Here is a 23,134-nt window from a genome sequence, read left to right on the forward strand (position 1 = left end):
ACCTGACATTTCTTGTTCGTTGGCTTTCTGTCCATCCCCTCAGAATGGAGGCTCTTGAGACCAGGGGCTATGACATGGCCCTCCCAGGTACAAGAAGAAGGGGAAAGCAATCTAGGATCTCTGGGGTAGGGAAGAGAATCTAGGTGTGGATAGGTCCATGCCTGGGCCCAGCCTGACTGAGCCGGCCTTGGCCAATGCCCCACAGCCTTAACCTGCAGGTCACAGGGTCTGCCAGGGCAGACCCGACACTCCCTGCATGGTGACAGGCCTGGGGTCTGGAAGGAAGGCCATCCCTTATGCCCTTGTTCTCACACCCAACTTCCTAAGGAGGTTCCCTGCCCCACCTGCTGGCCCAGCTCTGGGTTATAGATTAAAGGCACAGACACCTACTGCAGAGGGTCCCTGTGAACATGGTCTCCCTGAAGGGTAGGAGGGCTGGCTGAGGGTGCTGGAATGTTCCTACAGATACATGAGCAGGGAGCCATCTGTGGCTTAGACTCAAGCCTTCCCATTGTATAGTAAGGTGGAGGTGGGCTGGGGAGGGGTACAAAATCCTTCTATGAGTATAGAGCCGATTCCATCATTACCAACTTCAGACCTTGGGCAAAGCATGCCTCATTTGTTTCCTCATTTGTAAATAGGAAATAATTCTGGTGCCTATTTTCATAGGATGGTCATTTTCTGGACTCCCATTTCCCCTCCCCAACCAAGCAGGCTACTCTACTTACTGGACTCAGGGCCATGCCTTTCTGTCCCGGGCCATGTGCTTCCCTTCCTGTGCATTCCTCCCCATACTGCCCCTCTCCAGGCTCCCATCCCCACCTCATGGAACACCCAGGGAGTGAAACTTTCTTTGGTCTTCTCCAGTGGTTTCCCATCCATGAGCTCACTTCTCTGAACACAGAGGAACTTGACTACCATTGGCCTCCTAGACGGCTTTGCCCACTACACTCCCCCAGCTGCTAATCTCGTCAACTCCTGGTCCCCCTTTCAGTAGCTCACCTTGTGGAGAGCCCCTCCTCCTTGAAACACCCTTGTCCTCAGGGTCCATGAAGGCACTCCATCAGCGTCCTCCCCCTGCCCCTCTCTGCTCCTGCCTTTTCCTGATGCCTTTCCTTCCTCCCACAATGAGCTCATCCCTTCCTTGGCTTCAGCTCCCCCCATGCACCAAAGGTTCCACATCTCTGGCCACAACCTCTCCCCTGAGTCTGAGATGCAGACATCTAACGGTTTAGGTAACATCCTTTAAAAGTCACTAATATCTCAGACGTGAAGGGCATGGGGAGAACTTCATACGAGAAGTCATGCAGTCACCAGCATGCTGGCTGGCCTGGGAGACGCTTAGCAAGTGGTCACTAGTATTATTATTTGCAATTTGCATTTTAAAATAAGCACCATTTTAATAGGCAGAAATATGAGTTTACCAAGAGCAGACAAAATTCTCTCCCAGGGATTGTAGGGAAGATTGAAGTTCTTTCCTCAACCTCTGGGGTTAGTGGGTTGGAAACTCCACACCAATCACTGCAGGCCAGCCATTCTAGAAACAAGTTCCTAAACTCTATCTCCAAGTCCCCTAATTAATTAATTAGTGTTCCAGCTATTACTCCTGTTGACAACCTTGGTGGCTCTTGGGTCACCCCAAGCAAGGATGGGTCAGCCCAAGCAAGTCCAGACGTATTGTGGCAAATCCCACCGGCTTCCGGGATGTGAGACATGATTCCCATAAGGCAGGAGCAGTACCTCGTTAGAGAGAATTAATTGGGAGGATGAATGGGGGGGAATGAGGTCCTCTCAGCCAACTGGCTGATGGCCTTGGTGTCCTAGGTCACAGATAGGCCTCAAAACACCCATACGGCCTAGGCCGGCCTGCATTCTGGTAGAGGGGATGCAGGTGAGGAGGGGACACTGAGGCCACGTCCCTACCCCCCTTTCTCAGAGAACACACTTCTCGTGCAGTGATGATGTTCTTCCCAGCCTAGAAAAAAGGCTTGGGTTTCAGTGAGAGGGACTTTGGTTAAACACTCAGAAGAACTAATTTCCATGCCTATTTGCGGCAGGCATGAGGGAAGAGAGGAGCCTGGACCTTGACAGGGAGCCTCTGTGAGGCCAGGTCTGCTCCCGGAGACCACTTCCTGTGGCTACAGCCAGAGGCTTGGGTGGGTGGACTGTGGCCATCTCTCCATTGTTCGCCCCAGAGGAACACCTGCCGAAGGCCCACAGCACTCTGAGACTCTTCCCCTCCCCCCAACAGGGTGGCCCCCAGCCCCCTCCTCTCTCCACTAGCCCATCGCAGGCAAGATGATTGAGGGAGGAGAGAAAATCCTGTAGAACCAACAGATGCAGCATTTCCCGGGAGCTCTGGCCTGCGAGGGGGCCTCTGGGGTTTCCTCTTACAGCAGCACCTGGCTTCTGTGACTTTGGGCTGGTGCCTGGGCTGCTCTGGGCCTCCGTTTCCCCAGCAGAGCCAGGAGGATGGTAAACTGGATGACCCTGAGCGATCCTTCCCACGTATCAGTGCCTGATTCTGCACCGTGAGTCTTCTCTGCCATGGGTCCCTCCCCATGCAGACAGGTAGAGCCAAGGCCTCCTGAAGCTGCTGAACATCGTGGTGCCTCCAGGCACCTCTGACCCTCGCCTGGAGCTGTGCGCTTAGCCTGACTGTGCAGAGAGATGCCGCTGCTTTGGGGAGTGCTGGGGCAGCCCTTCCAAAACGGGGATGCCAAGACCACCAGGAAGTGCCCTCCCTCCCATCTTCACAACTTTCAGGCAATCTGGAGCCCTTGGCTCCATTCAGAGTCCCCAGACAACAGGTAACAGCTCTTCAGCTTTCGTACAGGGAGAGGTATCCCTGGCTTCCCAGGAAGGCTGGGCGCTGCGGGCATGAGGGCTCTCCAGGCACATATCACACACCAGGCTCCCCGCCCCAGTGTGCCTTGGCCCTCCAAGACAGGAGCCTCGCCCCGTCCCCGTTTCCTGCTAAATCTCTGGGGCTCAGTGGAGGGCAGTGATTCCAGTCCTCACCTTCCCAGGATCTCAGGGCCTGGAGGCTGGCTCACCACCTCCTACTTAGGACCCTGGGTCTTCAGTCCCCACAGTCCAGGCCCCTCATTTTCACATTTCTGACTTCCCTCCAGGAACCTGTCCCCCATCAAGCTTTCCCCACTCAGCTTACTTGCCCATCTTCACCCCCACCCACCTAAGATTCGGGGGCCCACTGCTCCTCCCGATGGCTTACTCCCCAAATGCCCCACCCAGCCGGACGAAACCTGCTGGGTGAACCCGGTGACTCTTGCAGCCCCCAGCACCTCTAGAGAGATGGGCCTTGACCACCCCCCAGACCTGTGTCCTCCCTCGGCCACCCCCTCTGCAGACCCCTTGCCCTGCCTACCGGGCTCCTCTGACTTCCTTGGTCAGCTCTCTCTCCCATTCTCCCCTCTGAATGTCTCCATCGTCCTCAAACCTCTCACCTCCCCCTCCTCCATTCTCCTCCTTCTCTGCTTGGTCATGAGCATGCAGAAGCTATCAGAACAGCTTTCCTAACCTCCCCACCCCCAAACACCATCCCCAGCTGCACCTGCCTCCCAGCTGCTCAAGTGGGGAAGCAGGCTGTCCGCAGCCAAGGCAAATCCTTAGCATCCCCGGCCTGGGCTCTGCCTCGCCCCCTCTGAAGACCACTTCACGGACTTTGTGCTCCCCGTCCTCCTCCTCCCCATGTCTTCTCCTCCTCCCCAGGGTGCCTTCCCTTTTGCATTTACACAAGCTCCAGTCTCTCTCATTTCAAAAAGGCAAAAATAAGCAAATAAAAGTGTCTCTTGATCCCACCTCTTGTTCCAGCTGCAGGTGTATTTCTCTGTTTCCTCTTGGCGCGCCAAGCCTCTGGCCAGATGGTCAGTCCTGCCACCCCATTTCCTCACCCCTCAGCTGTGTCCACCGCTGGGGAGAGGGTTTGCCTTCATTGCCCGGGACCCCAATGGACATTCTTCAACTTTGCGGAGTTCAGCCTGTCAGGACTGTCTGCCTCCTCCGGACCCCACTTAGCTCTGCCCTCTCCACCCTGGCCGCTGGTCCCCAGGCATCACCCCTCCCCGGGCTCCCCTGGCTTCCATGACCGTTTTTATGCGGGTGGCCTTACTTCCGTCCCTCTAGCCCAGGCCTCTCTCCTGGATTCTAGACCCAGAGCCCACTTCCCACAGGACAGCCCCATTCGCGCATTCCACAGTCCTCCACGGACCCCGCGTGTCCGTCCAACTCAACATGCCATCCTCCCTCAAACCGCCCCTCCTCGGGTCTCCAAGTTGTTCAGCAGTGCCTACATCGGCCTGGATGCTGAAAGCAGCAAGCTGGGCGCACACCCTGCTGGGTCCCTTCCCCTCCCCCACTGCAGTCCCTCATAATCCTAACTCTCCCTTAAAGGACCCACTTCTCCATGCCCACTGCCAGCAGCCTGGTCCAAGTCGCCACCATCTCTTGCTGGACACCTGCCACCGCCTCCTGATGGCTCCTTCTCCTCCAGAGCTCCAGCCAGGCTCACAGTCAGGAATCTGCAGTCCTCCATTGCCTCGCCGTTCCGAGGACACCTACCCTCTCCGCTTTGGCTTCCCAGTGCCCAGTTCCACCTGCCCTGGGCCCCCTCGCCTGGCCCTCGTCACTCTGCTCACTCTCTGCTTGTGACATGGATTTTCCTCAGCTCTTGGAACATGCTGTGTGCTGCCTCCCCTGAGAACCTTTATGCTAGGTGACCCCGACGTGTCCCCTCTTCCCCCAGGCACCTGGCCAACCCCAGCTCATCCTCCAGGCCCCATGAAATGCCACTTCCCTCTAGGCTGGGTCTGGGGCCCTCTACTGTCTCCTCCCGCATCCCGCTGGACTCGTCCCGTCCTTGTCCTCACCCTTCATTTGCTAGTCCAGTTTAATTAACATGGTCACTGCTCGGTCCTCAGCTCAGGAGAGGTCAGAGCCTGAACCTGTCTCATTCGTGGTTCTGACCCCAGTGCCTAGCTCCGGGCTAAGGAGCTGGCCCTGAATAAGTGTTTGTTAATGAACAGCCAAACCGCACCCCTCCCTGCCCTGCCCTCCCCACACTGACCCTCCCCACACTGACCTCTGACATCTGCGGGAAGAGGCTGATGGCCAGCGGCAGGGCCAGGCCGAAGGCCGCCAGGCACACAAGGCTTTGCACAGGAAGGAGGAGCCGGGGGCGTGCCTGCAGGAGAGCCGTCCTGTGGGGGAGAGAGGAAGGAGCTCCATGAGACCAGAAGACAGGCTGAGCGGGCTGCTAGCCACCATGCGGGGTCCCACTCCGAGTCCCAGGGCCCAGGCAGCCCAGTGGTCCTGGGCCAGTGCCAGCCCGTAGCTAAATAGTTGTGGTGGAATTCTGTCTTTGGGGCCTTCCCCAATTGGCACCGTTTCCCCAGGCCCTGCTCTGGGGGACACTGCTGCTTGAACTCTCAACTGCACATCATGAATGAGTACTTGGAGGGCACCCATTTCACCCTGTGTCCAGCCCTGTGCAAAGAAGGCCACACATCGGAGAGACAAGAGAGGAGGCTGTCAGCCCCCGCCCCTGGGGGGAGACACAGCCGAGAAAGATGGTCCTCAAAGGCAGCACATAAGAAAATACTGAACAAACCAGAGTAGAAGCCAGGCCCAGGGGAGGAGACAAAGGGCACCCACACGCACACACACACGTACATATACGCACACGGGCACACACACATATGCACACATGCATACACGCAGCTGAGTATGGGAACAGAACACACCCCACTGACCACCTGGTCCGCTTTGATCCAAGAGCCACAGAGAAGGGCAATGACTTGCCCAAGGTCACAGCCACATCTGCAGGAGGCAGGTGGGGCTGCTGCCTGGACTCTTGACTCCCTGTGAGTGCTATCGCTCCGCGCGGCTCCCAGCTCCTGCCCTCAGAACCCTTTGCCAGTGTCCTGCCCAGAGTGTCCCAGCTGGCACCCACCCCCCATGACAGGATTCCTGGGTGGGAGAAGTATATGAAAAGCCTCCCTCCAGGCCCTGGACCCCTCAACACCATGATAAAACAGGCTCTCCAGACAGAGCAGGGCCACGCCCGCTGGCAAATACACCTTACCCGCATGGCCCATCAGAGCTTTACGTTTTGTATAATTCAGCAGGCCCGTGGACGGAGACCGCCAAGCATTCTACTTGGGGAGGCTGGGGTAGCTGTGCCAGCAGGCTGGGTGACTGGACTACTCGCCAGGAGATGTTGGGTGGGCACTAAATCTGACCCCAATAACTGTGTCGGCCTCCTGACTGGGACTGGCTCCTGGTATGAAGAGGATATAGACAGGCTCTGGCCCCTCTCCTGCTGGAACAGGGCTGGCTGTGGCCACAGGCAGGTGAGGGGCCCTCTTGGGGGCAGGGCCTCAGTGTGGGGGCAGGCAAACCCCACCCCACCTTCACCTCCTGGGACAAGAATCCCAAGAGGACCTGGCCCTGAGCAGACAAAAGCAAAATTGAGAGCCATAGTTCTCAAACTTTGGTGTCTAGGCATCTAATTCACAATGCAGACCCCCAAGGGCCCTGACCCCAGTGAGATCCCTATTCGGTTGGTACTATGACTGGGAATCTGCATTTCAAACAACCTTCCATGAGTCTAAAACAGGTGATCCCTGGACCACACTTCTGAGAAACTCTGGCCTAGGAGGTTCCGGCTAAGGTACCAATAACGCTCCAATGACTTATAAATTCTATGCAAATAAAAGGCCCGGACACAGAAAGTGCTCAGTAATCGTGGGTTATTGTTGCTGTTTGTGCTCTTGCTAGTGCCAGAAGGAGGGAGGACCCTGGTGACGCTGTCCTCTGGCCCTTCCCGCTGGCCCAGACCCTGCCACCTGCCCAGCTGTTGAATTGAGCCTGCAATGAGCTACTGGAGAGGGCAGTTCCACATGGTTAAGAGTAGCAGGGCAAAGGTGCCTAGATCAAGCTCTAACCCAGCTGACCTTCCCCTCAGCCTAGTCCAGCGCCCCCATCCTCTCCCCCTCCTCCAGGTGAGCCTCACACCCCCCACTGACTCAGCCTCAAGGCCTCCTGGCTTCCCTGGGAGTCACAGACACCCGAAATGGGCTCTGAGACCTTTCCAACTGGGATCAACTTCTCCAGCAGCACAAGGAGGTGGGGTACCCCTGCTCACTCTCCAGACTTACGTAGGCGCCCCCCTGCCCTGAAGAGGCTGTGGAGGGTGGGGCTACCCTCCTGCCTAGTTGTGGCAGTGACTGGAACCTCAGTGCCTGCTGGGGAATCAGAGCAGGGGGAAAGGGATAGGAGGGTGTGAAGTCCCTGGCAGCATAGACTGGACGGTCACCAGGGGTAAAGAGGGTGACAGGGAGAAAGAGTGAAGCTCCCTTCCTGGCAGGTGGGAGCAGGCCATGGGCTCAATCCTCAGGCACTCCTGGCCGGGACCCTGGACAGCCTCCTTTCACATGGGGCTGTGACCCTGGCTCCTCTCTCAGGGGTGGCTGGCTGAAATCTGCACTGGAAAAGGGGTCCAGGAAGCCCCAGGCCTGTGCTCCGGACTCAGGAAGCAGGCAGCCCCGAGACTTCAGCCAAACAGGAACCCCTGAAGTCCCAGCCCTGAGCAGGGAGAGTGAACACAGCAGGACGGGGGAGGGGAGGAGGAGAGGGAAATGGCAGGGAGGGATCGGAAAGGCAGCTGGGGGAGTTGAAATATGCAGATGGAGAGATGTGCGTGTGTGCGAATGCCTGGAGAAAGGAAAGACCCGGAGCCCAGGGAATGCGGGAGGCTGGGAAGCGGCCTCAAGAACCACGGTGGAGGATATGGCCTGAACCCCTACCCTGCTGAGACCGCACCTGGCTGGAAGGCGAACTCCAGGGCGAGGCCTGCAGGGCTGGGGGGAGAGAGCCGCTGCACTTGCCTGAGTTGGCCGCATTATGGGGAGTGGATCTCCCAGGCCCGGGAGGAACACCTGCTTCCTCCTCAGGAGGATAAAGCTGGGGTGGGAGCCCTCAGCCCAACGGAGGGTGCAGCGCATGTGCTGGAGGGGGGTGCACCCTCCGTGCTCCCCCAGGGCTCTGGGCTGGGGGTAGAGGCCCCTCTGTCTCCGACTGGAGACTTTCCCTTTCGGTCTTGGAGACAGGGACACCTGGCCATGCTGGGCTCCGTCCCACCTCCCTCTGCTGGCAGGAACCCCAGGGACCTGTCTCGGTGAGGAGGAGCGGAGACCAGAGGCAGAGCAAGGCGGCCGCTGCACCACACAACAGCTTGTCTCCCCACGGCCGCATTCCCTCAGCACTTGGAGCAATCTTAGTTTGCACTCCATTAATTTGCAAGTAGGCTGCTTTGTAAGTGTTCTTTTGTCTTTTTCCCCTGGCTGTCCTGACTCTCTCACCAGGCTGGGCTCCCAGAGGGTAGGAGCGGCCTCCCCCATCAGCCATCTCGGCAGAGGCCCTGCCACCAGCACCCCTGCGTGGAAGGCTATAGGGTGCTCGGCGGAGCCCCGGCAAAGACTCCTGGAGGGCATGAAATGCAAAGCCCTGGCAAAGGAGGCAGTGAAGAGGGCCATGGCACCGTTCCCCGGGGGGAAACTGAGGCCAAGGGAGTCTCCTCGACTAGCCCGGCCTACAAGTGCTGGAGCGGGAACCCAGGTTTCACGTTCCTCCCAGGAGTCTCGCTGGCACTGCTGCATGGCCCTGCCCCTCCCATCACACAGTCATGTGTGGACCGATGTGAGGTTAGAAGTCTTCGAGGGCACAGACTGGGTCTTGACATTGCTCAGGGATCCTGAGCTCGGCTCCTCCTCTTCCTCAGAGACCCTCTCAGGCATGTCAGAAAAGGACTGACCAAATACAGGGCGGCCAGAACCAAATGGCCAACCCGTCTCCGCCCCCCTGAGGACCTTCTTCAGACTCTGAACTGAGCCGGATCCATGGCAGCCTGGACTCTGGGCAGATCCCAGGCCGGGCGGTACAGAACTAGAACGATCCCACCCAACGTCCCCAAGCTATTTCAGTCCCCAAACTAATCATCACTCCACCCCACTTTCAGCAAACCCAACTCACATGCCAACTGGAAAGGCATCACAGACATTTTCCCCGGAAAACTCCAGGCCCAGGATTCAGTAGCCTTGAAGACAGAAGCCCTAGCTTCCTCGTTTGCCTGGTGGTCTCCTCTTGTGTACTCGCGGTCACTGGTGTTCGGGGAAAGCCTCGGTTCACCAGGCAGCTATGGACACAAGGGCCGGGGGCACCAAAGCAAATCCTCTCCCAGGATCTCCCATACGAGACTGGTTTTCTTGGATCCTGGTACTCAACACACCCCACCGCTGCCCGGGTCCCTCCCACGACTCCCCCTCTTCCCTGGCGAGGAAGGGATCATCTCCTCGACTGGGCTCCGGGCTCCACATCAGCTGGCTCCTGCGAGCACACTTTGCTTCTGTCTGCCTAGACTCCTCAATTCCCCACACAATGGACCCACACGCTGCCCAGAAAGCCGGCCTTCCACAGAAATCCTCCCCTGCTCTCAGAGTCAGCAGCAGCCCTTCTCCAATGGGCCAGCCATCCCTGCTGACGGGCCCACAGTGCTCCCGCCCCTCAAGGCCACCTTGGGCCCATTTACATACTGCCCAGTCCCACCTGCAGCTGACTTGTGTATGGGTCATGCCCATCTCTCTTATCAAAATACAGGTTGCCTGAGACCAGGACCCGAAATCTGCTCCTCTTTTGGCTCCACGCAGGGCGAGACACAAAGACATGCTGATCACGTGATGTGATCTGAAGCCCTGAGGCAGCCGCACGGTAGGAAGAGCCCAGCTTTGCCGCTGCACTCCCAGGTCACTCCTGGCGCTGTCGTTTCCTATTGGATAACTATAGGCAGATGATATAACCTCTTTGTGCCTTGCTTTCCTCATCTGTGAAATGGGACTATTATACGTGCCTCGCCGCACTGTTGTGATGGTTAAATGAGATCATTCGTCCGACAAACACTAAGCATCTACTATGTGCCAGGAATTGTGCTAGATGCTGGATGCCGTGTAGGGCAATAGCTAAAAAGAAGGCACTTGCCTCCCCGGAGATGGCACTCTAGGCCACCAGTCGGATAACAGACAACTAGGTCAAGAATCCCGATGTTGCTAAGTGCTACGAATACAAACTAGGCAATGAGGGAAGAGGGAGTCATGGTGCTGTTGTCTCAATGGGGTGGTCAGGGAGGGACTCTTTGAGGAGCTGGCATTTGGGCAGAGACCTGGCTGAGAGAGGACTGGCAGGGAGCGAGAGCTTAATAAATGTTGGCTGTCATTATAACTCGTACTGTGGATATAGGAAAGTCCCGCTTCCGAGCCCCAGGTAGAGCACCCCGACCTTGTCCTTATGCCTCGAGGTGCCCTGTCCCAGGCCGGGCCACCAGGAGAGCAGGGAGTGCTCACCGCCTCCCTTCTGCCTGTGCGAGCCGGGCTCTGCACCTCCAGGCTTGAATTCATCTTGCTGCCCCCACCTACAATCCTTCCCTGCCCCTTGCCATCCTGCCAGACTTACCCTCACCCTGAGAGCCTGCCCAAACCTGTGTGAAGGTCAGCTCTGGTCACTCCCTTCGGCCCCTCGCCTGCCCTTCCATCAGCATTTCTGGCTGCAAGATTCAACCTCACGCTCATTAATTACTAGGATCACTCTATCACTGTTCTTACTATCGTGTTCCCCTCTATCTTTACAGTCATGACAAATACACGTCCTCAGAACATGCTTCGGAGGAAGGCAGGGAGGTTAGTACTACTTGTATGTTATAAACGAGAAACTGAGGTTCACTGAGGTAGTGAGTTGTCTCATGGTTGGCTGCCTGAATAGGGTGGCCCTGACCCCAAATCTAGCCTTCCTACCATAATCCTCAGACTTTCTCTTCACAACGGGTCCCACACTGTGTGCTAATAGAGCACACGCACACACACACACACACACACACACACACACACACACCCCGGCATGGTCAGCCCTCAGGGCAGGGCCAGCGCTGTCCATCCGGGTATCCCTCCTAGCCCCTCGCACAGGATCCTGCACAGTACAAGTCCGGGAACACTCTCGGCACAGTTCCAGAAGCACTGTCTGGGAGTGTCTGAGCAAACAGGGGTAGGGCAGGCTGCCAGCTGCTCCCCTGTGCCCTGCCCAGGGCCGACGGGTCCCCCTTCCCTCTCACCCTCCTCCCCAATGGTGGCCCCACTCTCCTGGCTGCCCCAACTCACTTCTCCAGCATGGACATGACGATCGGGGGGAGCACCAGGATGGGCATGGGGAGGACCACTCGCGTCAGCGCCGTCTCGAGCAGGGCCTGAGGGGCAAGCGGAGGCTGTGGTGAGCAGAGCTCCTGGGGTGGGGGACAGCCACCTCTCTGGAGCCTCTAGGTGTGTGCACCGCTGCTAAGCACATCTGGCGGGATGGAATAATTCATGGAATTGCGCACGAAGCCTTATTCCAAACACCAGAAAAAAGCCACCCCCATCTTCCCACCACACAGATTTGAAAAGAGCAGATCCCTGTCACCTGCCACGTGTGGGGGAGGGGTGGCAACACAGAAGCGGCCCCATGAAGGGGCCTGTGCCCAGGGAGGTGCCTGGTGGCGGGCACAGGGGCTGGGGAGGAAGCATATGGAGGACTCGAGATGCTCTAAAAAACAAGGCAGGCGCTGGGAGGACCGGAGCAAACAGCTGGGGCCTGCTGAGCCGCGTGAGGCTCTTGGTGCTGAAGGAGGACAGAGATTCTGGGATTTTTTTTTTTTTCTCTTTTTGACACCCCTTAAAGACAACGACTTGGAAGATCCTGCATCTCCTGGCTCTGGATGAGAGTCTTTCTTAGTGACAAGAGGTCGGCTTTGTAAGCAGGAAATGCTTCGGCTGAGTGCTGTGTCTCCATATGGGGTTGCCTGGGTCCTTGCTCTGGGAGTTCCCCCGGGATTCCTGGGGAGTGGGGGCATGGTCAAGGCATAGCTCAGAGGCTGTTCTGCACCCTGATGGTCCCTGTGGGGAGTTCCTTCAAGTCCATGGGCTCCTGGCCCTCAGAGAAGGCTCGAGGAACAGCTCATAGCTCCCAGGCCCTGGGAGCCTTCCCCTAGACAGCAAGAGGCTGACCCAGCCACGGTGAGGGAGGCCCAGGGCTGCAGAAGAGCCTGGGGGTTCCCTGCTGTTCGCACCATGAGGAGAGTTACCATGGTTGGCCTCCTTCTCAGCACATCCGGGGCAACACTAGGGTTGGATGAGAGGTTGGGGTCAGGTAGGAAATCGAGGCCAAATCCCCTTTAATGATGGATAGGTTCAGGCCTGAAAATTTCTTCCCGGAACCTGGGTCCTTCATGAGCAGCCTCTGGAAGCCCTGGGAGAAGGTCCCTCCAGTCTCCCGAACAGGTGTGGGAATGATCGGGGTGTCCAGAGCCAGCACAGGAAGCAGAGGAGGCTGTGCGGGCCCAGGCACCCCCAAGCCCGGGGCCCCTCACAAGCCTTTGAGGGGCACTCACTTTCTCGGAGACCAGTGGGGAGGGGAGCACTGGGACAAGAGAAGGGTCTTCCCACATCAGGGGATTATGGAGAAGGCCTTGCTGACAGACGTGAGGCTTGGGGCCCATCGTGGCAGCTGATGAGGGACAGCGGCTGGAGCAGAGGGGAATACTCAGCTACTCACGCCTGACCCCACCCCCACCCCCCCCCGCCGCCCCGCCAGCGCTCAGAATCCAGAGCAAGACAAGCCACTCATCACCACTTGGACGAAGGCTGGGAAAGCATGGAGAGATATACAAACGGACTAGAATTTTCTAAAAAAATTAGTTGCTGGAGTGGGTGAGGCTGGTGAAGTGAGAGATGATAGAGGGCCCTCTTGCAGCAAGCTGTTCTTCCCCAGACTCCCACCTCAGCCACACACGGTCCCTGGTGAGGTGGCACCTGCATAAGCACCTATTAGCACAGAACAGTGAGCCACCGGCTCCCACCTTCCTCTTGTGGCCCGAGACCATGACGGCCCAGGGAGCAGGGCCCAAGGTCCCGGAGTGGGGGAAAGAAAGCTCTGGGGGTCTCCTCTGCCCTTTCCAATTAACAGATCAGAGAAGCCAGGTCCTGAGGGACTGGGACAAGAGGTGGGATATCTTGCGGTGGCAATGACGGATGGAAAGAAGGAGGGACTGTGCTGGGACCAGACCTGGAGGCCCACGGCTCATGCAGATGGGAGGCAGGGTGGGGCAAGGAGGGCAGATCCAGAGGACAAAAGCAAAGGCGCTGTGCACAGAACCCCTGAGGAATGAAGCCCTCTCCCAGTCGCTGGCCTCCCCACTGGCCCCCTGAGCCCCCGGATGACCCACGTGTCTGGCTGCAATCTTGGAGGAGCCCACGAGGTTGCCATCACCATCCAGGACATCGATGCCTTCCTCCAGCTCCCCGTACCTCATCAGGACCACGTTGCAGATGTTGGCACTGGCTGGAGAGAGAGAGGGGAGAGGGGGGCAGGAGTGAGAGGGGAGGATGCCATTCTAGCTGGCGGAGACGGCCACAGGGCTGCACCCAAGCCTCCCTGCCCCCAGCAGCAACAGTCCTGAGTAGGTGTCGAGTCAGCGTTCAGACGCGGTGGGTGAAGGTATGGTTCTGTTGCCCATCTGCCCACCAGCCTGCTGAGGGATTCGGGGGCCCTTGAGAACCTGGTGAGCAAAGGCGGAAAATAGCCCGTGTGAGGGAGGAAGGGGACAGGGTTTAGGAGCTCGAGAGCGACTGGTTATCAAGGGAGCTGCTTGCCTTTCCCCGGGGTGGGCCTGGCAGGCAGGCAAAGTGAACGCTCCCTGGCTTGAAGACGCCCGCCAGTGCCCCATGTTCCACCATCAGCACCTCAGTCCCTCGGGCTGCCTTTCCGGGTATTTTCTCGAGACGGCAGCTCCCCGCATTCAGCCCTTTGCTCCTCAGAGCGAATCAAGTTCCCAGAGATTTGCTTCTCTGACAGCAGGTGCCAGAGCAGGCAGGAACCTCAGTGCTCCCCCAGCACCGCCCCCTCATCATATGGATGGAAAAGTGAGGCTCAGGGGAGGGGGGCGACTTATCTGAGGTCACACAGCAAAGTGGGACGGAGCTAATCTGTTGGGTACCCAGGAGATGGGAAGGTTCGGGGATGGGGGTCAGGGGGCGTGGTCAGGCAGAGCCAAAGGCTGACCTACTACAGTCTCGCTTCAGATGGTTGGGTTCCCTGCCTTGGCTACGAGAGCATGACAGATCTGGGCTGAAGGGAGGCTTCCTGGCTCCTTAGTTAAACACTGGATGCCAGAGTTTGGGGGGCCACCCATCAGCTGGTGACTAGCCCCAGGAGTCTCCCTCTGCTCCTCTCAACTGGAACTCGAGGGGGCTGGGACCGGGGCCGGGGCAGGGCAGGTGCAGTGCCTGACCTTGCCTGACCTCCTCCAACCCTGCTCCAGGATAAAAGTGGGGGGACTTGAGGGTGGTGGGCGGGTGGGGAGTGGGGGGTGACAAATGTGGAGGCCGCCTGCTTCACTCCTCCCCCAAAAGCGCCTTGCTGTGTTTAAAGTTTTAATTTTTGCTAATTAATGTCAATTAATTTTGTATAATGAGTGTTTAATTTTGGGGAGTGTGTGAGCCTGGGAGCGACTGCAGTTCTGGGCTGTGAACGCTGATTAGCATCAACACCTGCTGCTTCCCCACTCCCTCCAGTGGGGGGGCACTAGGGTTTGGGGAGCTGCAGGGCTGCAGGGCCTAGTGGGCAGGTGGAGTGGGAGGAGGACCACAGATGCTCCTGGTGCCTGAGCCAAGGCTGGAGAGCAGGCGGCGAGGGTGCTTGCAGCTGGGGGACGGGGTGCTGCAGGTGAGGGGTGGCTTGAGACCCGGAGGGTCTCGGAGCCTCAGTCTCCCGTTTCAATACAGTGGGGAGGTGGGATAAACAGAGGGGAAGACCAAGACACTCCGCAGTCTTTGCAGAAGAAAAGCAGGAGACCAAATACGGTTTTAAAATGTATTTACAGCACATATGCCATCTTTGAGTAGCTCTCGTGTTTGCACACGACACTCAGCCGCGGTGGTAACCGTGGGCAGACCTCTTCTGCACCGGAACCCTCCTGCCCTCACAGCAGCGTCGCTCACCTGCCTCACACAACCAGGGGCGAACTCGTGCGATATCTGGCAGGGTTTGGAGACATTTCTGATGATCACAACCTGGGGTGGGGGTGGCTACTGTCATCTCGTGTGGAGAGACCAGAGGTGCTGCTCAACGCCCTACAATGCACAGCCCCCACCACAAAGAATTATCTAGTCCGAAACGTTGAGAAACCCTTGTCTTCCACAGAGACTGACAGAAAGCGAAGGGGAACCGGAGGTAAAGAAGGAGAGGTTGGGAGACTGGATTTGGGGCCAGCTGGGCTTGAGTTACAGTCCTGGCTCTGAATCTCCCCCTCCTCACCCCCAGAGGCAAACTCCTGCCAGACCTGGGTGCCCCCAGCCCAGGGTTTAGGGCCCAGAAGGGCCCCCAGCATGGCCTTGGGAAGTGGACACCTGGCCTGTGTGTTAGTGACTCGCCCTCTAGTGGCGGCAGGAACACTCTGCATCCCTCACACCTCCGGGGCTGCCAGGCCCTTGGTTCCCAGGAGACCCAACAAAACCACTGGAGAGGATATGGGGGTATTCTGCCCTGAAAGGCATTGATCTCTGCCCTCTGAGAACCCCTCACATCACTGCCACAGCAGCACCGCACCACCACCACCGCTGCAGGAAAGGCAAAGCTAAAGGCACGCGGTCCAGGGGATGAGCACCTGCCTTCAGGCAGCGCCACCAGCTCATTCTGCGACCCGACGCAGCCACCCTTACAGGCTTCCCTGGGTATGACAGGAGGTGCTGCATTTAGCATCTCTGTGGGATCTCTGGGCACTGGCTGAGCTCACACGGAATGTCAGCGTCTGCACCCAAGCCCCCACCAGGTCAGGGGAAGCCGGGGACAGCTGGAACGTCTCTAGTCCTGCGCTGTGCGCGCGCGCGCGCGCGCGTGTGCGCGTGTGCGTGTGTGTGTGCGCGCGCGCGCACGCGCACGCACTGGTGCAGGAGACAAAGAAGAGAGTATTTGGAGGTGGTGGCCAACCAGTCCCAAACTCATGACATCTTGCTTACTCTCTGCAATTTCCAAGATGTGAAATGTAGCCACAGCAGACAGAGTACAACTTTGGTTCAAAACCCACTAGGGATGAAACATAAAGCAGGAAAAGAAGTGAACAGCGTCCTTCCCCTCAGACAGCCCCTCCAGGACAGCTTGGGCATGAGAAAGCCCTCTTCTTATCTAAGCTGCCTGGGTGGAAAAGAGAAAACCCTAAAAGCCACCCTAAAATGATGGCAGCCCCACCTCCATTCCGTGGAACGCCCACAATCCTTACTGCCTACTCACATGGCACACGCCCTGTAATCTCTTCTGTTGACTGTACACTGGTGACCCGTTTTATTGAGCACCTGCTGTATGCACAGGTTCCTAGCCGTCCGAGTCTCTGAGCAATGAGAACACGAGATGGTTTCAGCGAGTTCATTTCCATGATCTCATCCAGAACATTCATTTCTGCCATATTCCTTTCAAGCCTCCCTGGTCCCTCCTATCCCCACTCCTGGCAAGTCCAGCTCCCGAGTCACGAGCACTGAGAGCCTAAGCAAATGAAAAAAAGAGAGAGAAAGAGAGACCAGCCGTGGGCCATGGGTCTCCTTTCCAGCTCACGAGCAAGATCTATTATTGACAGTATCAGCAGGTTAATTAAGCAGTCTGTTAGTGATCATGTTAAAGAAGCTGGCAAATTTTCAACTCAGATTTGACACCACTCAAGACTCAGGCATAACTGATGTTGGAGAAGCTATGCCGAGAGATGTCACAAGATGAGAGAGGGAGAGAGAGGGAGAGAGAGGGAGATCGCTTCACACTGATGGCAAGCTCGGTGTCAAGTCCTGAGGAAAATATGCTCTTGACTGCTGCAGATGTTCTCACATCAGACCCATCGTGATGCAAAATCATGCAGATTGTGAACAGCTAATGAAGCACCCTGTGCCAAAGGGACAGTGTGGGGAAGAAGAAAGAGCAGTAGACAGAAAGACAAATGTGCAAAAAAAAGTCCCCAAAAAGAAGACGATAGGGGAGCTTGCCCCCTGATCTTGGCACAGGAGCAGACACGCAGAGGGGCAGAATTAGAAGTCCAGAAACACCCCCACCTGGAGGGGAAATGAGTCTGTGGCACAGCAGTTACACCAGCTCCCAGGAAAGGACCATTCAAACGCGAAGGTGAAGCAACGGGGCTATAGGGCTCTTCCTTTGGGGAAAACAAAATATCTTCACTCCTTGGTTCTAAGATGCATTCCCCCCACAATTTAATGTTTTAAAAGTCATGATGTGCCTTGCAACGGATGTCGGGGTGGGGGGAGAGGAGACCTTACCCGCTGCCTGTGCAAGTGTAAACTTCGCCACGTGTAGCGGTTCATTCAAGTGTCACCTCAGCTACCCATAGCAGTCTGCACAGAATCTGAACTTAAACTTAGATTCCTAATTGTTGCCTAAAACATCTTTTTAGAACTTACACTATAATGGAGCACGGACATGAAAAGTTATTGTACATGCAGAAGATCGTCTGCCAGATACCAGGCAATGCAATTAAAGACAGCAGAAATTGCCAAACCATAGATAGCTACCCTAAAGAAATGCTTGCCCATATGCACAAAGAGACATTTACAAGGATGTTAATTATAGCACTGTTTGTAAGAGCAAATAATTAGAAACAACCTAAATGTCCACCATTAGGGAACTCACATGGGAAGATCTCCAAAACAAACTTACATGAAAAAAGCTACTGAGTATGTACAGGATGGTTTTACTATATGTAAAACCCATAACCGGGGTTACACACACCGTGTGCCCGTCAAGCCACAGGTAACGCTTTGGAAGGCTCACGCCTCACACAGTGATTCCCTTGGGAAGTGAACTAAATTTAGGAATTAGGGGTTATTGAAAGACTTCCACCTTTTTTTACCCTGTTTGTCTAAATACCCTTTGGCTTTGTACAATAACAGAACCGTGCTTCACTTGTCTAAGAAGTGAAAAGAATTCGCCCAACTTCCTAAAGTAGATCCTAAACATGGGAAAGCCGGCAGGGATTGGTGTGACCTACTCACCCCCAAATTCTTTCATATGCTTTGAAATTATACTGTTGGTTTTAAAGGGGCCCAAAGGGCCAAGGCTAGAAACAGGGTGACAGAAAGCAGTGGTGGCCGTGATGCTGTGTTTCACGACCCACGTCCAAAAGAGAAGGGGAGCCAGTGAGCAAGGCTCAGACTCACACTCTGTGATCTTGAAGAAAGTGACTCCGACGGGATGTGTCTTGAGGGCTTGTTTAGTCCTTCACGTGAGCAGGGAATATAGTCCTCTCCTCTTCCGAAAGGCTGTTGGATTTATGCCCCTTTTAACTGAGGCATCTGAGCACTGAGAAATATGGCACCTGCTATCTGGTCATACTACAAGCCATGGGAAGCTGGGAAAATACATTTTATGTGACAAAGTGCAGCTTCTGCTCATCAACAGAGGGTCACGGTGACTGACTCCCAACAGCTGTGCTACCCCCAGAGGATGAGTCTTAACTAATTGTAATAAATCCCTCTCTTGCCAGTGATGGATGGAGGAAGGGACATGTGACCAAGCCGAGCCAATGAGGGATGTCTGCAGGGGACTTCTGGGACAGGTCTCCTCTCATTGAAGAAGCGGCAGGCAGAGCCTCCTGACGTCTGGGCAGTGGCGGGTCTGCCTGTGGTGCTTGGAGGTGCTGCTGCCATTTTAGGACGTGAAAGGGGCTGGTCTGCAGCTGAAGCCCCTGGCAGAACACAGAGGTGGAAGGAAGGGCCCCGGGTGCCTCACGCAGCCCTGGACCTTTGTGAAGTAATGCATTCATTTGTTAATTAAGCCAGTTTGAGTCTGGCACTTTCGGCCGAAAATATTCGTAAAATGTATAAAGAGCTTTAACAGTTACTAAGAAAAAGGGAGATTGAAATCACCCCAAAAATATTTGAGTAGGAATTCATAAAAGAAATAGTAAAAATTCAATGCACATGAACACAATCTTATTAATAGTCAAAGATAGATTTTTTAATCTAGAGAAAAATCTATTGGCAGGTGTCCTTTGGACATGTTGGAGACTAATCCTCATTGGTTAAATGGTTTGCGAATAGTGTAAGGCTCGTTTTCTCCCTTTGTTGATGGAGACTTCTGGCATGTAATGTAACATGTCATCAAATAAGCAACCTTTCCCCTCTGGTGTACACTTTTTGTGTCATTAAGAAACTCTGCCCCTTCCCAATGTTCATCTATATTCTTTTTAGAAGCTTTAACGTTGTACTTTTCACATTTAGGTCTTTAATCTCTCTGGAATTTATTTTTGTGTATGCTATGAAATAGGGATCTCCTTTTCTCTCTCTTTTTTTTTTTTGAAAGATTTTATTTATTTATTTGACACAGAGAGAGAGCACAAGCAGGGGGAGTGGCAGGCAGAGGGAGAGGGAGCCCAGTGCGGGGCTCGATCCCAGGACCCTGGGATCATGACCTGAGCCGAAGGCAGATGCTTCACCGACTGAGCCACCCAGGCGCCCCCTTTCTCTCTTTTCTCTTTGAAAACCCAAATGCCCAATAAAGTTAAGAAAAAATTGTCAGCCATCCCGGGAATTGGAAAAATGCAAATTAAAATGAGAAAAGAACCATTTCAGATGGACACAAATTTTTCAGGACTGATAACACCAAATGTAGGGAAACCAGAACGTAATCCTTGCAGGTGGAGTAAAAAACCCAGCAAAGCTAGCTGTGCGCATGCCCTCTGAAGCGGCCACTGCATTTCTAGGACCGAGCCTCGACTGGTGACCCTCAACATTGGCTGCACAACTGAAACTAAATCCGAGGTAAGGTCCAGCTCTCTGCATTTTTTAAAGCCCCCCCAGGTGGCTGTTTGAAAACCTCTGCCCTGGAGAAGCTTCTATTCGTGTGCACAGGGCCGCACGTACACGGCTGTGTAGTGTGGTACTATGGGGGCTCTTCGGAAACACTGAGATTTTAGGGCGGCCCTATAAAGGCGTCTAACATTTATTGAGGTTACAATGCAGTTTACAGAACGGTACACATGGTATGATCTCACTTACATTAAATATATATTTATATAGGCATATTTGTTATATAGAGATACAATAAAGAGAGATTCCTACATTTTTCGATATGTACTCAAATTTGGAGGCATATACACAGACTTACCTTGGAGAGCAAAGTAGGATCATTTACTTTAGAAAACAATCATGTATTATCAGGAAAAAAAAATTGGACAAAGTTCTCCCCACTCTACTTCCACGCTCTCTCTCTCTCTCTCCTATTTTGTGGGTCATATGTGCACACAGTAAATAATTCAAATCGTGTAGAAGGGTAAATAATAAAACCAGTCTCCTTCCAACCTTTGACCCTTAGCTTCCCCCACACCCTCCGCAGAAGCAACCACTCTAGCCAAGCCCTTGTATCCCTGCCAGACACAGTGGACACGGATGGACATCACCCCCTGAAACACACAACCACACACACTCACGCGAGTCCCACCGGAATACAGCCCCAGCCCTGCCTTTAGAGGAGGGACGATTATCAAACAGGGACGGGCACCCTAACATTTGCCTGATTTCCTGATATTCCCCAATATTCCACCCGGAAGGCAATGGTATATGACACAGATTTTCTTTTAAATAGCTTGAGAATTTGGAGAGAGTTTCACAGCCCATACTAAAGTGTCACAAACTCAGGACTGGGAATTTCGGGATTGAAAAATCAGCCTGTAAATTTAGGTGTAGGCTGACTCCGAGGTTCAGGATCTCTTCATCAAAGATTCCTGCTAACACATTCATCTTCTGGAAAACTCCCTTTTATCACAGCTGCTCCCTAGCTTAAAATTCCTCAGCGGTTCCCTATTAACCATAGGATAAAGCTCCAACTCCAAGCTAATGTCCAAGGCCCCATTGGCCCTCTGCCCTGGCCCTTCCCCCACAGGCCCGGCCCACCCTAGCCCCCCTATTCCTCCCACATTCATAACCCCCTCCCCTGCCTTGGGCTTCCCACCTTCTCTGCTATCCGGATTTCAGTCATTATAAAATCTCTGACCCGGGAGGCCATTCATTCAGTAAGCATTCACTGAGCGCCTACTGTATGCCAGGTCCTGGGCAGCTTGATCACACGGGAGTGCCCCTCACAGCTTTTGGGGGCCAGGCTGCTACTTGGACGCTTCCCTAACTGGAGGATCAGGCAGCTCGTTGCAAATAACAGACTGTCAGCTTTTCAGAAGATCCTGCTTCTGTTGCTGGGCTCCCACTTACGTGTGGGACGTCTCTCGATGTGTGCAGTCCAGAACTAAACAGACTCCTTTGTTCTGGGCTCTCTGTTTCTAGTAATGCAGCTGAAGTCTGAGTGAGCCTCCCCAGAGCCATACCCCGCACTGCAGACCTAGTCCGAGCATACAGCCTACAAAATCCCCGGATCTTTATCCTAAGCACTCTGGCCAAGTCAGGTCTTGGGCAAGCCTACACTTGTGTAGCTCCATTTTTTGAACAGCACGCCTTACATCAAAACTTGCAATCTTAGATCCCGCACCTCTTGCCCACGAATTCACAACCACTGCCAAGCTACTCTGCCTGTTCCTTGAATGCGACCCACAGTTGTATGTGACCACGCCATTCTAACCGAAGGGGGCGAGATTGAAGACAGAGCCCTAGGACACACCACTAGAGACTTCCCTCTGGCTAACGTGGCCTCACCACCCATGTCCTCTTGGGACCTGACACACACACTGGGGGCCCATGTCAGCTCTAGGGCTGCTCATGCTTACGGCACCCCGCCCAGCCCACCCATCCTTCCAGATCCAACCCAGAAAGGCTGGAGAGTGTGACCCGGATGACCTGGTAAGGTGGCCCATTGGTCACCCACCTTAGGTCTGCCAACTAAAAGTGTGAATGATCATGTTAGTGGAAACTTACATAAGAAAACAGAACATTCAAAAAGCAGTTTTAAAAATGAAAAAAACCAACCCAGAATGAATGTCCAAGCAGCCATAGAACATGGCCACCAATGTCATCATGGTGGGGTTCCACGATGGTACCCAATTTCAAAGCCTTTCTGTCCAAGCACTCATTCGAACAAACCCACACACTGAACACTGTGTGCCAGGCATAGAGTGAGCCTGGGGGTTGCGGATGAATGAGATCCAGTCCCTCTGTTGGGGAGCTCACAGTCTGATGAAGGAGGCAAACTTAGGAAGAAAATAGGGAATTCTGGGTTACATACAGGCACACCCAGGGTACTGTGGTCTAACCCTAACTGGGGCTATCAGGAAGGGCTTCTTGGAGGAGGTGGTGTCTGAGCTGAGAAACAAAGGCCTGGCAGTCAAGAGAAGGCAGAAGATGGGGCTGAGGTCATGGGACGAGCAGAGATTCCAGGCAAACAGGCCTGGGCTCCTGAGAGAGGCAGACGGGAAGTCAAAGATTCAGCACAGCTCCAAAGGAGTATGAGTAGGGGCCAGGTCAAGGAAAAGACCAGAGAAGCCTAAGGGCTGTGAACGCCATGTTATCACTGACCTGGATGGAAGGAACGCATGTCATGAGGCCCAGCGGATACAGGTGCGCCCTGCTGTCTTCTAACCACAGGGGCTGAGGGATGGAGGAGGTCAGGACTAACCCTTGGGGTCTGGGCACATTGCCGTGGCCACCTCCTAGACAAGGCAAGCAAGGTGGCTTGAACACCAAGGGAGGAGCCGGGAAGGGGAATCAATGACACTAAGGCCCCTGTGGCCTGGGGGTGAAGGGACCGAGGAGATGGGGTGGGCCAGATGTGTGGACAGAAGGCCTTCTCCCTAAGACTGCCCAGACATCCCGAGGAACAGACTCCCTAGTGAAGGCAGAGATTTTTTCCTGGCGATGAAATCCGTGGTGACATTTAACGTAAGGGACTGCTGCGGACAGCGCAGGAAGAAGTCATCTCCCGGCAAAGGGATGAGGAGGCTGCCATTTTGGCCCATACGGGAAAGTTATTCCCTGTGCAGGGAGTTGGCTGGCTGGGGCTGAGGCTCAGGCCTCCCCTGAGGGACTCAGAGCCCACATGGCAGTCT

The 23,134-nt window shown here is 55.1% G+C and overlaps 1 protein-coding gene across 6 annotated transcripts in view; it reads right to left on the minus strand.

Annotated features, from left to right (window-relative positions):
- SFXN5 (sideroflexin 5) overlaps positions 1–23,134 on the minus strand; it is a 115,063-nt gene that overhangs the window by 10,719 nt on the left and 81,210 nt on the right. For 5 of the 6 annotated variants that reach the window (XM_026483060.3, XM_044392282.3, XM_044392272.2 and 2 more), the window contains 3 exons: positions 13,322–13,437; positions 11,223–11,308; positions 5,102–5,219 (listed from right to left, as the gene is read on the minus strand). In XM_026483060.3, coding sequence (XP_026338845.2) covers positions 5,102–5,219; positions 11,223–11,308; positions 13,322–13,437 — 320 coding nt within the window. The remainder of the gene's footprint in view (positions 1–5,101; positions 5,220–11,222; positions 11,309–13,321; positions 13,438–23,134) is intronic. The other variant, XM_044392288.3, reaches the window with a different exon arrangement.

Source organism: Ursus arctos, unplaced genomic scaffold, assembly GCF_023065955.2.
Source record: "Ursus arctos isolate Adak ecotype North America unplaced genomic scaffold, UrsArc2.0 scaffold_8, whole genome shotgun sequence".
Taxonomy (NCBI): Eukaryota; Metazoa; Chordata; class Mammalia; order Carnivora; family Ursidae; genus Ursus; species Ursus arctos.